We start from the raw sequence: 14,698 nt of genomic DNA, 5'->3' as shown, positions 1-14,698 counted from the left end.
ACCCTTTTTTGCCCAATTGACATAAGGAGATTGGAATATGAAAAATGTGACAGGAAACTGGACTGGATTCAGAGAATGTATTTCTTTGTTTGTGCAATGCTCCCTGAAGATTAGTTTCTCTGCCTGAGCATGATTTTAATCTCAATAGTGGCCTACTTCCCCATTGCTAACTTACATAGAGGGTATGTTAATGAAGTCTACATTCTGGATGTATTATTTTTCATAGAGACAGCTTTCCAAAACAGTAAGTTATAATAAATGCTTATGCCAATTTTCCTTGTTAAGGAACTTGAAAAGTGAAGGCAAAGTATGAAACGAAGAATGATTAAAAACAGGCAACAGAGAATGAATTACATGCTAACCTTGATCCAAGGATGCAGCAAACTATCTTGAATAGTCATTCTCTTCCTTTAACAGAATAAAAGAGAACTGTTTCAGAAAGTAAACAATACATACTACTATATGTTTATTAAACTAACATCGCAAAACATCATGTAATTTGAAATACTAGACATAGGCTGCAACAGTGCGTACGCATGAGAAACAACTCACTTTGGATCCTTCACTAGAAGTCTTCGTATAAAATCTTTAGCTAGGGCACTGGTATTACTGAAGAACTCTTCTTCAAATTCATAATTCACAGCAGACACATTTGCTAATGTTTCCTGTTTGGTTTCTCCAAGAAATGGTGATGCACCACTTAGACTGCAAGAAAGACAGAACATTCCTCTCCTAACATGTTGTAACATTGATGTTTCAACCCTCTGAGATCAAATATCAGCAGAAAGTGAACATTTTTCTCTTCTGCTTTAAGATTGCAAATGTACTTTCAGGAAGATGTGATTTAGCAGAGCAAAATCCTTTGCTGTAATTTCAGAGAATATTGATTAAGATAAAGCTGCTGTGGAAAATCACCTACAGATTTGAAGACAGCTTCCCATGCTCAGTGCTGACTAATGGACATTCTTTCAATAATTATACTATTGCTCTTATGATCATTCAACCTCAATCATGTTGTGCAATCAGAATGGTTTGACTTGTATAAACACCACCAAAACCCCAGAGGACAGAATCAGAATTAAAAAACCAGCATTTGCAAGAACCACCCATAGATTTTGGTACTTACAGAATATAAGTTATTACACCAATACTCCTGGAGTGAAGGAGGGGAGGGGGGGCAGGGGAAAGGATGAGAGAGAGGGGAGAGAAACAGATGGAGGGAGAGAGAGGAGAGAAAAAAAATGGTTAGAACATAAGAATAATCATGAGAGATTTACTTCAAGTAAGATCCAATAACTTACCACATATCTGCTTCAAGACCAAGAGGCTCATAATTTACTATTTCGGGAGCTAAAGGAGAAAGCAGGGAGATCAGTACCTAGTCAAAGAACAGATCTATGTCACTCTGAGCCTATACATGTCAGAGATAGTAAGTTAAGAAGCTGTTAGATAAAAACACCTTAATGCAAGTCTAAGATGAAACTGAATTGCTTATTTAAATTTCAAAATGTTATGAATTACACACAAATTACATAATCTGTAACTCATCCAAACCAAGCTAAGCCACATACACTGTTTCACAGAATGAGAAAGAATAGCTTGAATAAACAACAGTTTTCTTACCAACAAACTCTGGTGTTCCAAAGATATTTTTGAATTCATTTCCGAAGTCAATTTTGTGCGCTAAACCAAAGTCAATAATCTTGATTCGAGGCTTTGGTACATTCCTGTCCAACAACATTATGTTTTCAGGCTTTGCGAAGGAAGAAAGGGGAGAGAAAAGAGATTATACATGGGTACAAAATGTCTTGACACATATCAGCATTCTTCAGCACTGAATGCTTCTCTCTACCTTCTTCAGCCTCTTGAACTGTGTCTTCAGCAGAAAAATCCCGTCTTTTCCTATTACAATCTAACATATGCTAAAAATTAACTACAGTAAATCAGGATTTCATGTTGATGACAGGGGGCTATGATTTCCACAGGGCCAAGATTTTACCTCTTGTAGATACAACAGCTGCAGTTTTCGGGTGGACTGACCCTAAGTGAAACACACTGTCTTCAGTAAAGATCACAGCCCCTGTGCTATGGCCATTTGAACAATGCTGGGAGCTTTCAAGAAACAAAGCCCTATAAACTAGTGTTTGCGCTTGGTTAACATTACTCCCTGAAAGAGGTTTCTTTCACACTGCACAAGCATTCAGGGAGGTATATCTTGCTGCCTTTGGATCTCCAAGAGAAACTTCTGGAGTGGTCCAGCTCCCAGATTTTAAGGCTCAACATACTTACAAAAAAGGATAAATAGCAGGTTCTCACGGCTTTTCTAGCTCTATTTTAAAATATAGACTTTGGTTTATTTTGAAATAAAAGATTCGCAAAACCAGAACAAAGTTAGAAGATAAAATGTCAAGATTATCATCGAAGGAGCCTGCTTCTACACTCCATTACTTTAACTAGCATACAGAACCAGCTACTTAGTCTCCATATCCTGTCACGTCCATAAGCTGGTGTGCTCTGAAGAATTCCTGGAGCTACATCCATCCTGCTCGCATTGATACGTGCAAATGTAATTGTCTTCCTTCCCTTCCTACATTTGTATTGCATACTTTTATTGTTCTGCATAGTTTAATTCTTGCTGCATACTTTAATTCACATATTCTTGGTATGCGGTGTAAGGGTGCTTTTGTTTTAGTACAAGCACGTTGGCAAAAATTTACATTTCATATGTAAGAAATTCATTTCTTACTGGATTCACAATTCTTTTTTCCTGCTGACTGTCATAAAAAGACCAAATATATTACTGTAGGTAATGAGGATGAGACTGGAAAAGGTGTGCTTACCCTGAAAACCATTCCCTTCCCTATCTCATCCCCAGAACACAGCACCCCTTTCAAAACTGCATTGCAATGTAACAATTATGCCTCCTTTTCCTATTACAGACATAGCTGCCAACTTCAGCAGACTTCAGGGAATGTTCAGCTGCCTACCTCTGAAAAAAATCTTACAGAGGAAAACATTCTGAAATTGAAACGTTAAAAAAGCAATAACTGAGTTTAGATACAAAAGCTCTCTTTTCATTACCAAAAGGATGCAATAAACAGTTTTTCTAAAAATAAACAAAAAAAAAAAAGATGAAATTATCTGCCCTGTCTGCTCCACAAGAATCTTTGTACTTAACTCTGAACTGTTTCAATTTAGTACCTATAAATAATGTTCATTTGAACATAAAATGTATACAACAGCAAAAAAAAAAAAAGTTGGAGAAAAGACATCCTGTTCAGAATGTTTCATCCAGATCCCATTCACATTCCGTAAAATCATAATCATAATTTTTATTTCAAGATTGCTTCCTCAGAATGGTTTAATTTCATTGGAAGTTGCCATTTTCCGTGAAGAATCTTACATTAAAAACAGATGGGACCTATTTACGGTTCAGTAATTTCTTTCCAATGGCTGAGCTTTCCCCTGTCTACATAAGCTAGCAAAACAAAACTACGGCCAAGATCTGCTGTGGCTGGTGTTAACAAAGGACTTTAATGGATGTTGCTTACAGTTGCCGAAGTTTTTATGCGCTCAACACACCTTAAGATCAAAGTGGGCAATTTGCAGAGAGTGGAGATACTGAACACCATTAAGTATCTGCTTGAGAAATTCAGTGGCTTCCTCCTCCGTGAGAGATTCTTTCTCAGCTAAGAAGTCAAAGAGCTCTCCACCTGCAACACTTGGAGAGCAGAAGCAGAGTTACTGACATGCTCGCTTGAACCAACAGGTTCCTTTTAGCATAGCTATTCTCAAACCAGCCTTGAAAAGGATCCAGACGCTTTAAAGGTTGTCAATATCAAAAAAGAAGATGAAAATTACTTAAATTCAATACCCAAAATAGTTAGTAACTACCCCTCCTCCCCCTGAAAAGAATACAATAAAAAGAGTCTTATTTTCAAACAAACAAACAAAAAAGGTTTGAAAAACCCAAGAAGCATGGTTGGCTGGATCTAAATTTAAATGAAGCAAAACCCACCTACTCTCTGTATGCACATTTAAGAGAGTAACAGTGAATGTGAAGGAAGTATACTCAAAACATACTAATGTAACGGGACATCTAGAAAATCAAACATGAATTTTCTCATGCTACCAGTAAAACATTAGATTTCCACCTCCTGCCCCTCCCTGAAAATACAAAATTCAAAGCTTATTTTGAAATAATTACTGGTAGCTGTCCTACTATTCAGTTTCTAAATTCCTCAAAGCATTCAGCTCTTTGAAAATATATTCTGTTCTTCAAAACAGTGTATTACATTTAGCACCGATGTTTTTATTTGTACTCTGACATTACCACAGCTTTCCTACAAGGAAAAGTCACTACTGCCCTTAAAACTACTTCCAGCAAATGTTTTAGCTACACAGGCAGAAAGAAGAGAGGTAAGAAGTGAGGAGGGTACATAAGCATATCTAAATTTTTGCATTTGAGAGAGAGGAATAAACTGAAGATGACCCTTTTCTCAGCTCTGTCAACAGTCTGGCAGGAGAGATGATAATTGTCAACAGAAGAAGAGATTCTGAAGTGAAGTGAATAGGAAACATAAACTGCAATTATTCTTAAAAAACAACCAATCTCCTTTCAGTTTAAGGAAATATACTGAGACGACTGTCCACTGTGGCAAACTGTTTTTCCTGTTTATAAAAGCAGCATTATTACCTAGAAATGTCTTAGAGACAGCAAAGATGGTCATATCATCCCCTATATTTTGCATTTTATTGATGTTAAAAAAAAATATCAGAAAGTACACCCTAATTTATGTTGCCTTTCTGTAGGGAGAAAAAAAAATCTGTTCACGATTTAAAGTTCTGATTATGAAAAATAATGGGATTAACATATAACAATAGCTAAACAGTCTGGGCAAATTTCTGGAAATGTATTTGACTTCTTTATCATGTCTACTTTCCAAGAGACTTAATCTGCATTATTGTAATGCAAATTGCATGAAAAGTGTATTTTAATGAGTTCTTGGAGCTTTCACTGAGCTGCCTAGACAATAATGAGAGTATTGTTTTGGGTATTATTTGTGTTGTAATATTTTCTGCATGAAAGCAATTATTGAAACAAAGTGCCATTAAATATAAGAATTATAGACTGGAAGGAAGAGAGGTCATTTTAATAATCTTTTTTGTTGTTGTTGTAGAGACATGAAAACAGAATTCCTAAAGATTAAGTACATTTCATTTTTATACAGAGGCTAGTCAGAAACATCTTACAAATGGATACACATGCATATTCTCTCATTCTTTGCTTCTGACTGAAAAAAACAGAAAGAGGTTTTCAGGCTAAGGTCTGTACCTCTGCAGCACTTTGTGATGATGAACAGAAACCTGGATGGTGACACAGTGCTGGCATTTCTCTTCATTTCCAATTACTGAGCTAAGGGACTTACACATCACATGGAACTTGTTTCCACGTGTTTCGAAGGATGTTTGCTGCAGTTGCCAGGCGGCTGTTAACTGGAGCACAGCCATGCCACCCGGAGCAGGCAGACTCACCGTGGCTACTTGTCCAGCCATGGGCACTGGTGGCAGCAGCCACAGCAAACCCCAGCACCTTTATGCACTCAGCGTGGTTTGCCACTGGGCTAACCATCACACAGTCAGGTGAGCTGGCAGAGCCAGACCCTTTGCTGAGGAAGAGGCTGGAAGACTGCGCCAAACATATGGTTATCTGGTCTGCTTTTCATGTAGATCACCCACCCTGTGAAACAGTGAAGTGCCTGCTGAGGCTTAAAGCATTCATCAAGCCATCACAAATGCAACAGAAGTACCCAGAGCATGCATTTTCAGCAATGCCAACTTGCAGCACTGCGATGCCCACTCTGCAATCTAAACCAGACTGTGACAGTGTCACACAGGTATGGGTATGTTTTATGGCTGTCACAGCTTGCTCTTACACCTGTTGGCTGATACACAGTCTCTGTGAAACTTACTAGTCATCTACAAACTGCAGCATTGATTATACATGTTCCTTTTAGATCCAAAAGAAAGATTTAATTCCCAAGGTTTACTTTTTTTTGAGATATTTAACAAAGAAACATAACTGTATTTGTGTAAAATTGGAAGAGACTCTTCATCTCCAGCTTCTTCTTATCTGCAATCATTCTGTTTTGTGCAATTTCATATGCTGAAAGTTTAGACCACATGAAATTACAGGTTTGATGTACATGTGTTTTTGTGCCTCTCTAAGATGTCACATTTGTGAATGGTTAACTGCATGAGATCGCATATAGCTCTTCTCTAGCACTGCTGAGTACTATCTTTCTGTCTTTGCCACAGGTTAGTTGTAGTGACATTTCTTCTATCATAGGCCTTATAACAGCATGAAATAAAATGTTACCTGTCTTTCACAGATAACATACCTAGTGCTTGCAAATCTTGAAACTGACGTCCAGAGAAGCTAACAGGTTAAAAAAACACACATTTTATTTTTCTTAAAATTGGAAATTAATTAGCAAAAATGGTAGATCTTTCCAAAGTGGTGTGTGCTTCTTTAGATGCTGAAGTACTGTTACCCTGAGTGACTCGGCAGCCCTTGCTTAAGTAGGTGAGTGAGGAGAGACTGGATGTAACGCACTCAAAGCTTTGTTCCAGAAGCAGCTGTACCTCTGGTCTATGGGATTTTAGTGTGCCCTTCACGTTACGCACCTCACCCTTAATGCCTAGGGTGAGATACTACATGGGCTCACCTCAGAGAGCAAGCCGTTGTGACTTTTCCTTTTGGGGACCTCAGTAAGGCAGGTTGCGTACCTCAGCTTCCCCTTTACGCTCATCAGAAGACTGCTTATTCCGTACCTTCCTGCTGACTCTGGTAGCTCTGATATTAAGCTGTACCACCAGAGGTATAAAGAAAACCACGGTATCACTGCAAGGCAATTACTTCAAGCAAGTCATAGAGGGTAAATACAGGTCCACGCTCAACATCCTTCGTAAGTTTCACTTCCACAATTAATTCACTGGATTATAGTGCCCCAGGTCTATCAGCAGAGTCTGCTTTCACAGATTTCATAACCAGATTATATATACAGAATCACTAGCTGATCTTGACTGGACTTCCAGATATCACAGGTTAAGAAATGGGTTAGAACAAGCTAGTAAAGACACTGGCTACGTAAGATATTGCAATCTTCACAAACCTTCCAAAATGCTGTTGGATTTTCAAGTCTAGCCCTGTGCCTCAGCCAGGATAACACAGTCCCACAGTAAATAAACACCACACGTTTTACAATCCCATGGTCACCTTCAGGGGTGAAGCCAGAAGGCAAGCAGAAAGTCCCATTCCACCAACATACCCGTGAATATCCCATCTCATGCACAGAGGCAGTCTTAATCTAAAGGACAAGGGGCAGACAACTCCACACATCAGCCCCTACGACTGATCTTTTTGAATGTCACCTTCTCCCCAGAAGTACACTTGTTCAACCCTCATTACAATGCCCCACCTTTGTTTCTAATTTAGCTTTGGGGTTGCTGGTGCACGAACACGCTGTTGAAATGCAGCTGAAACCAGATCATTGCGTGGGTTTCCAGAGCCACACAAACTCACTCCCAGCCTGCCTCTGGGGCTTTGCAGAGGGGCCTCTGCAGCCAGCGTCTAACAGACTGTTGCCAACCACCGGCTGGATGAAGATGGCTTCCTGAAGGGAATAGAGGCAAGAGGTTCACCAAGTACTAGTGTTTCTTCCTGTAGACCACTTTGGAGTATCTCTAGTATCCTCTGGAAGCGCACAGCTTCACTCTATTCAATTTCTCTGTTTGCTCGTAGGAATTACCAGACAGCTTTCTGAGCAGTTCATCTGTGTCGTAACACAACTCTGATCTCCAAAGTGCTAGCGAGTAACTGATTGGCAACAACCTATACCCCTTCAGATTAATAGGAACTTGATTACTGTCAAGTCACAGCTAAATTCCTTTACAGCTGCAAAGCCTCTATCTTCACTTTCACATACTGTTTTCCTTTAAAGCATTAATTCTTTCATGTTCCTGTATAAAATCTTTCTGTTTACCTTTAAAGTAAGTCAAATTTCATAGTCATAATAGGTAGTTCAAATATTTTGCTCAATAAAATAAGAATTTGTGATTGATGCAGGTCACATCTTAATCCTAAAGGGCATGTTGTATTATTGACCATGTTATAACACAGAAAGCTGTAAGGGCTGAGTAAATCTATTTTCACTGTTATAACATGACTACATTTTATATTGTTTTTGAGTAGCAGAGCATGTGTTTTTAGAAATATTTTGTATAAATATTTTCACTAAGCAAAGCTCCTATGTGTTGCTTCCCTGATATTTCTAGGCAGAGGTGCTAGCTTTCCCAAACAGATACAAGTAAAATAAAGCTTCACGTCAACCGCATTCTTTCTTAAAACATGTAGTAGTGGTAAAAGCATTTCCCAGCCTTCCCGAAGGAAGGCTGACAGACGTGTTTGCAACCCACATGTCTCCCTCTGGGTAAGAAAATACATCACACCTGTGGAAAAAGGATTTCTGGTTAGTGCTTTTGCAAGTTGCCAGGCTTTCTTACCTATGGAACAGAACTGATCACCAGACCTCAGATGAAGTCATTATGGGAACCTACACAGGGAACTTAGAACAAATTAACCTTCAAAGCCAGTGTGGTCACCTTGTAACGACTCAGTCACATGCCACATTGATCACATTGCTCATACTGTAATAGCACTTAAATGATAATTAATGATTATCTGAGGATTCCTGATTAAGTTAAAAACCCACAAACAAATCCCCAAACCTAAGCACAAACCCCTTGTTTGAAGAAACTTAACCTAGTAAGTTGAAGCTTACAAGGCTTAATTCACCTTGCTTAGATTTGAAAACAACATAAACTAGTAAAGTTAAAGAACAATTTGAGAACCAATTTATTCATTTTTTTAAAGCAGATTCAATTTACTAAATTATTTCAATTCTTCTCTTATCCAAAAATTTCTTCTGTCAACTTGCAAAAGAAATATCTTCTCTAACAATTCTGTGGTCAAATGTCTCTTGTAGGACTCCTTGCATTATTTCAAAACATAAGTTGTCAGCCCAAGTCTAGACTGAAATATTGCTACTTCCGTTTTATTTAAGGTTAAGGGGTTTTACATCCACTTCATTTCAACAGCCTTCATGAACTGTGCAGTTACCAACCAACTCCTCAGAAGTACAAAGTGTACCAAGTATTTTGAAAGAAAAGAACAAGGCTGCTGGCTCATCATGTTAACTACTCGCTAAACAATATTGTACTTAGTTGGTTTTTTTCGCTAGCTACCAGACAAGTCAAGGCATGTTATGGCATCACTATGCCTTGTCATTTTCATTTGTCCAGCTTCTATTAGAGACACCAACTGTCATGAAATCCACTCTTTAGTGTACCTAAATTCTTCAATTATATTTAACAGGAAGCATTGGCTTCAGAATGGCTAGCCAGAAGAACACAGGCACCAAAACCTGGACCAAAATTTAAGCAGTTAAGTCCCACTAAGAGGGAGACCTGAACATGCCTGTGAATCTTCCTTGCACCCAAACACAGCTGGTATTTAGGTTCTCATCACTGAAATTCCCTAAGTGCCCGGAATCTGGATAACGCACATGGTTACCGACACTTGGGCCCAGTGGAGTGCCTTAGTATTTTGATCCTGCCAAGACATTCAAATTTAACACATGAAGAGTATTCAGGTTTAGTGTATATTGTGGTTTAACCCCAGCCAGCAACTAAGCACCACGCAGATGCTCTATCACTCCCCCCCACTCAGCTGGACAGGGGAGAGAAAATATAACAAAAGGCTTGTGGGTTGAGGTAAGGACAGGGAGAGATCACTCACCAATTACTGTCACGGGCAAAACAGACTCACCTTGGGGAAAATTAACATAATTTATTGCCAATCAAATCAGAGTAGGGTAACGAGAAATAAAACCGAATCTTAAAAACCTTCTCGCCACCCCCCCTTCTTCCTGGGCACAGCGTCACACCCGAATTCTCTACCTAGCCCCCCCAGCAGTGCAGGGGGATGGGGAATGGGGGTTGGTGTCAGTTCATCACACGTTGTCTCTGCCGCTCCTTTCCTCCGCACACTCTTCCCCTGCTCCAGGGTGGGGTCCCTCCCATGGGAGACAGTCCTCCACGAACTTCTTCAACATGGGTCCTTCCCACGGGCTGCAGTTCTTCACGAGCTGCTCCAGTGTGCGTCCCTTCCACAGGGTGCAGTCCTTCAGGCACAGACTGCTCCACCGCGGGTCCCCTGCAGGGTCACAAGTCCTGACAGAAAACCCACTCGTGTGGGCTCCTCTCTCCACAGGTCCACAGGTCCTGCCAGGAGCCTGCTCCAGCACGGGCTTCCCACAGGGTCACGGCCTCCTTCAGGGCACATCCAGCTGCTCCACCGTGGACCTCCCTGGGCTGCAGGGGGACAGCCTGCCTCACCATGGTCTTCCCCACGGGCTGCAGGGGAATCTCTGCTCCGGCACCTGGAGCACCTCCTCCCCTCCTTCTTCACTGACCTTGGGGTCTGCAGGGCTGTTTCTCTCACATGTTCTCACTCCTCTCTCCAAGCTGCCGTTTCTGTGTCACAGCAACTTTTTTCCCTTCTTAACTCTGTTCTCCCAGAGGCGCTACCACCGTCACTGATGGGCTTGGCCTTGGCCAGTGGCGGGTCTGTCTTGAAGCTGGTTGGCATTGGCTCTGTCAGACATAGAGGAAGCTTCCAGCAGCTTCTCACAGAAGCCAGCCCTGTCACCCCCCACCCCCGCTACCAAAACCTTGCTGTGCAAAGCCAATACAGCATACAAGAGTGCCAAGCATTTTGCTCAGGGACTGCAGAGCCCAGAAGCCAAGTGCTCTCCCTCCAAGATGCGCTCAATGCATTGCACAGTCACACTGGCTCTAGCTCCTTTCTTTTCAGCCCTTCATTGTTACCTGTGCATGTATCTGTGGGCCTGCAATTCAGGATTTTGAAGTCAAAAGGTGGCACAACATCTACAAATCAGTGCTGCAGAGCTTGCTTACCTGCTGTTACATCCCAGTAAGCACCAAAGATTCAATCCTCCTCTCAAAATTCAGTACAAGGCCACTTGAGAACAACTTTCTTATGACTTACAGGTAAAATTAACAAAAACCTCAGAGCTATTTCTATCAAAAGACAACTAAAAATTAAAGAAACTCTGTGCAGACTTCAAGCTTCTCTGGAAGCCAAGCTACTATAAATGTAACAAGTTAAATTAACTCCCCAATAAGATAGAAGTGGAATTTAAAGAGTTTATCATTATTTGCTCTTACTTACACTTCAGTGAGCAACTCATGACATCATCAAGATCATCATACAAGAGCTAACGGTCTTCAATTAAGATTTCTAATTCAGAAATGAAGGTATCTTTTTTGCAGAGAAAAGTATGAATACCTAACTGCATCCTTAGCTTCCCAGTGAAAAGAGTCAGCTATTGCTATCAAGCTATTTTAAAAGGTGAGACCACCTGTATTACTTTTGAGCACTCTAAGGAAGTACTGTATAATTTAGGATAAGGATATTTATTCCTTACACTTGCACCAAGATACCATAACCGAGGCTCTACAAAGCACCACACAGTGACTATATTTTGTAGGTCTGCAGCTAAATGAAGACATAAAAAAGTGGAAGGAAAAACAAAATAGAAGAGACAGATTATGCATCTAAGGCCAGCAAAAAGGGAACCAACTAGGTGCAAAACATGCTTCAGCAAAGAAAATAATTATCACTGCACAACAGAGACATCTGTGTTTTCTAGTCTGTGAAGTCTGATAAAATAATGGCTTCAGCAGAGCTCACTGGAAATAGCTTAGTATTGCTGACATGTAACAGAGACTAGTTGTTGCTGCTGGATGGAAAAAAGTACTATAAAATTCTGAATAATTCAATTATTTGTGTGATAGGAGGAAAAAAAACTATTACAGTTTTGAGTTAGATGAAGAAGAGACAGTGTCTTCCAGCTCGTATGTAATACGCACAACAAACCTTGCAAGATGATGAAAGAGTCCACAGAGTGGAACTTTCAAAGGTTATTTCCAAATCAAGGACACACTTGCCACTAAGACCTAGAAATACGAAAATATGCCCAATTTCTCTAAATATACCAAAAGACTGTAATAAAGTAAGCCTTTTCAAGGCTATCTCATGCTTGTGTGTGACTGCTGAATCTTTTAAGGAAACATTTGATTTTAAAAGTTTCAGAAATTAAATGTTTTGTAATTTTTTTTTTTTTTGTAGGTCAGTTTCCTGACGTGAAGTAGTTGAGAGAAAAACCTCCAAACACCTATGTGGATAAAGTTTTTGATATACTCTGTTTTGCATTCAGGATTGTAAGGACCTTGCCACTACAATAATTAACTAACTGACCGCATATTTCTGCATACAAATCACCGCCTTGAATACTTTGCTGGCTGACATAATATTTGCTGCAAGTGAATGAAGCGAGAACTTCTATAGTCAGTCACTCACCTCTGAGAAACAGCTGACTGATAATGCAGAAAATTGTTTAGGAGGCTGCACGCAATACTGCAAACCTCTTGCTGAACCAGGAGATAAAAATCAATAGTGAATAGGCAAGAGACACTGTTGCCCTGAGACTGTGCATGTTAACATCTGGCAGCCACCAAAAGGGCAGCTGCAGTGGCATGACATCTGCAGGCTGCAGCTTCTATCAAGAACAGAAACCAGAGATAGTTTTCCTCACCACTGCTCGCATTACTACACTTGCTTACTAATATGAAATCAGTGTTTCTTCCAGGTTTTGTTTTGTTATGAATTTCTTGTACATAGCTGGAATGTTGGGTTTTAGTTTCTAAATTCTAGAAAAACTAAGTTACACAAAATCCTGTCTGTATGTGGTATACTGTCTCATCCTGTAGTCATAAAGGAACACAAGTCCCAGGAAAAATACTATATTCTAATTAGAAAGGAAAATGATCACTTAGGATGGATTCCGAGGACAGCAAAACAGGTTATTTAATGAGCTTTCAGCTTTACTTCTCTTTGTTTGAAATTGTTATGTAAGAACAAAGAATGTCAGGGGAGTAGGTCCCTAGGCAAAACGTGAATATTAGAAGAAAAGGATTACATATTTAAGTGCCTAAGCACATGATTAAAACAACAATCTTTTGCCTTTTCAATAGCTTTACATAATATCACCATGATTTTGAGAATTAAAAAACTTCAGAGCAATTAGTTATTCAGTTTAGAAACAGACTGCTAATGTGTCATCTTTTCCTCTTTGACCCTCTAACTAAATAAATGTATTACCTTTGTGATACCGCAAATAACACTGCTTCAACTTGAAAGACTCACGTAGCTGTTTGGAAAACTGAAAAAAAAAAAAAAAAGCCTCCAGCTGAAACTATATGGGGATTGTTAACTGGGCAAACCAATTAGATAAATTGCAATGCAAACGGTTTGCTGAGCTTCATGCTATCAAGCTTACAAAAATCAACACGTTGTCAGAAGCTGTATCTGCTTCCATTCAATGAACGTTAGTGGGTACATACAGACACTCACAGAAACTTTGCTGCCAAAAGAGCTCCTATGCCTGCGTAGGAAAGCCGGAGGGGCAGAATGGCCCCATTCCCCCTACCACTGTCTATGATGACTGAGTCTTCCTCAGAGCTTTCAAGTCCAGGCACTGGCCTGATTTTACCTGGACAGATTACAGAGCAGAAAGAAAGCACTGCAGAAGCAGCGATACACTGACAGTAAGGTTACAGACGGAAAGAATGTGAGAGCTAGTACAAGTGGGGAGAAGAAGCATCATCATACTAATTTTGCTGTGTGTTCATGACACATTTAAAGGGTTCTGAACAAAATCCAGGAGTAGCAGATATTCCAACAAGAATATAAGGAAATCTTATACTTCATACAGGATGTTAATTTAGCTTATTTAAAAAAAATACTTGCTTAAAGTATCCAAAGTTGACAAACTAATGCACATGTATACTTCTGGAACTAAAAAACCAACCCAGACTGCAAGTATTACTGAAAACCATCACATGCTGGGCTAGAAGTGTAAAAGTATGTTCTAACATAACAAAGCAGTGTCATGTATGTATATACCATAGAAAAGATGAAGCTCCAAAAGCTACTTCCCAGTTTTCTTTTTAAATCTATACCGTAAATCTACATGTATGTTACTGAAAGCATGCAACACTAAACTACCCTTATAAGGTAAGTGGAAATATCATTTATCAAATCTAGTAAACAGGAAGATATAACCTACATAAGAAAAACCCCACAAACAGCCAAGGAAAAGACGCGAGTACTGCCCAAGATTCTGGTACCAAATAATGTGCTTGCATGAAATACTTATTCTAAAGCACATTTAACTGATACAGAGCAAGTATGGCAATAATAAAGTGTCAGGCATGCAAATTATGTAAAGACACGCACATCCCACCAGCAGACACTGCCAAACTGTAATGGGTGAGTAAGGCTTAACTTCTGAACCTGCAATCTTTGCGGAACTTGAAGCCAGATTTGAAACAATGCAGAAGTATTCTCTGCTGACATATTTACCTCAATCCATCAGCAATAAGCTTGGATGAAAAATGGGAACTAAAATAAGGATATGAAACTTCAGTTTACATTTCAACAGGACAGAACTGGGAAAATTCTGTTCTCTGTCATGTGGGTTAAAAAAAGAGA

At 39.6% G+C, this 14,698-nt stretch overlaps 1 protein-coding gene across 2 annotated transcripts in view; it reads right to left on the bottom strand.

The window, feature by feature from the left end:
* The window catches only part of DAPK1 (death-associated protein kinase 1), a 97,408-nt gene that overhangs the window by 42,020 nt on the left and 40,690 nt on the right, over nucleotides 1-14,698 (bottom strand). For both annotated transcript variants that reach the window (XM_010568667.1, XM_010568666.1), the window contains exons 3-8: nucleotides 3,583-3,721; nucleotides 1,624-1,753; nucleotides 1,302-1,350; nucleotides 1,127-1,153; nucleotides 553-705; nucleotides 363-408 (exon numbers count right to left, since the gene is read on the bottom strand). In XM_010568667.1, coding sequence (XP_010566969.1) covers nucleotides 363-408; nucleotides 553-705; nucleotides 1,127-1,153; nucleotides 1,302-1,350; nucleotides 1,624-1,753; nucleotides 3,583-3,721 — 544 coding nt within the window. The remainder of the gene's footprint in view (nucleotides 1-362; nucleotides 409-552; nucleotides 706-1,126; nucleotides 1,154-1,301; nucleotides 1,351-1,623; nucleotides 1,754-3,582; nucleotides 3,722-14,698) is intronic.

Source organism: Haliaeetus leucocephalus, unplaced genomic scaffold (genome assembly GCF_000737465.1).
Source record: "Haliaeetus leucocephalus isolate CR32 unplaced genomic scaffold, Haliaeetus_leucocephalus-4.0 Scaffold251, whole genome shotgun sequence".
NCBI classification, from domain to species: domain Eukaryota; kingdom Metazoa; phylum Chordata; class Aves; order Accipitriformes; family Accipitridae; genus Haliaeetus; species Haliaeetus leucocephalus.
The sequence above is the reverse complement of the archived record's forward strand: the minus strand, read 5'-3'. Positions and strand labels throughout refer to the sequence as shown.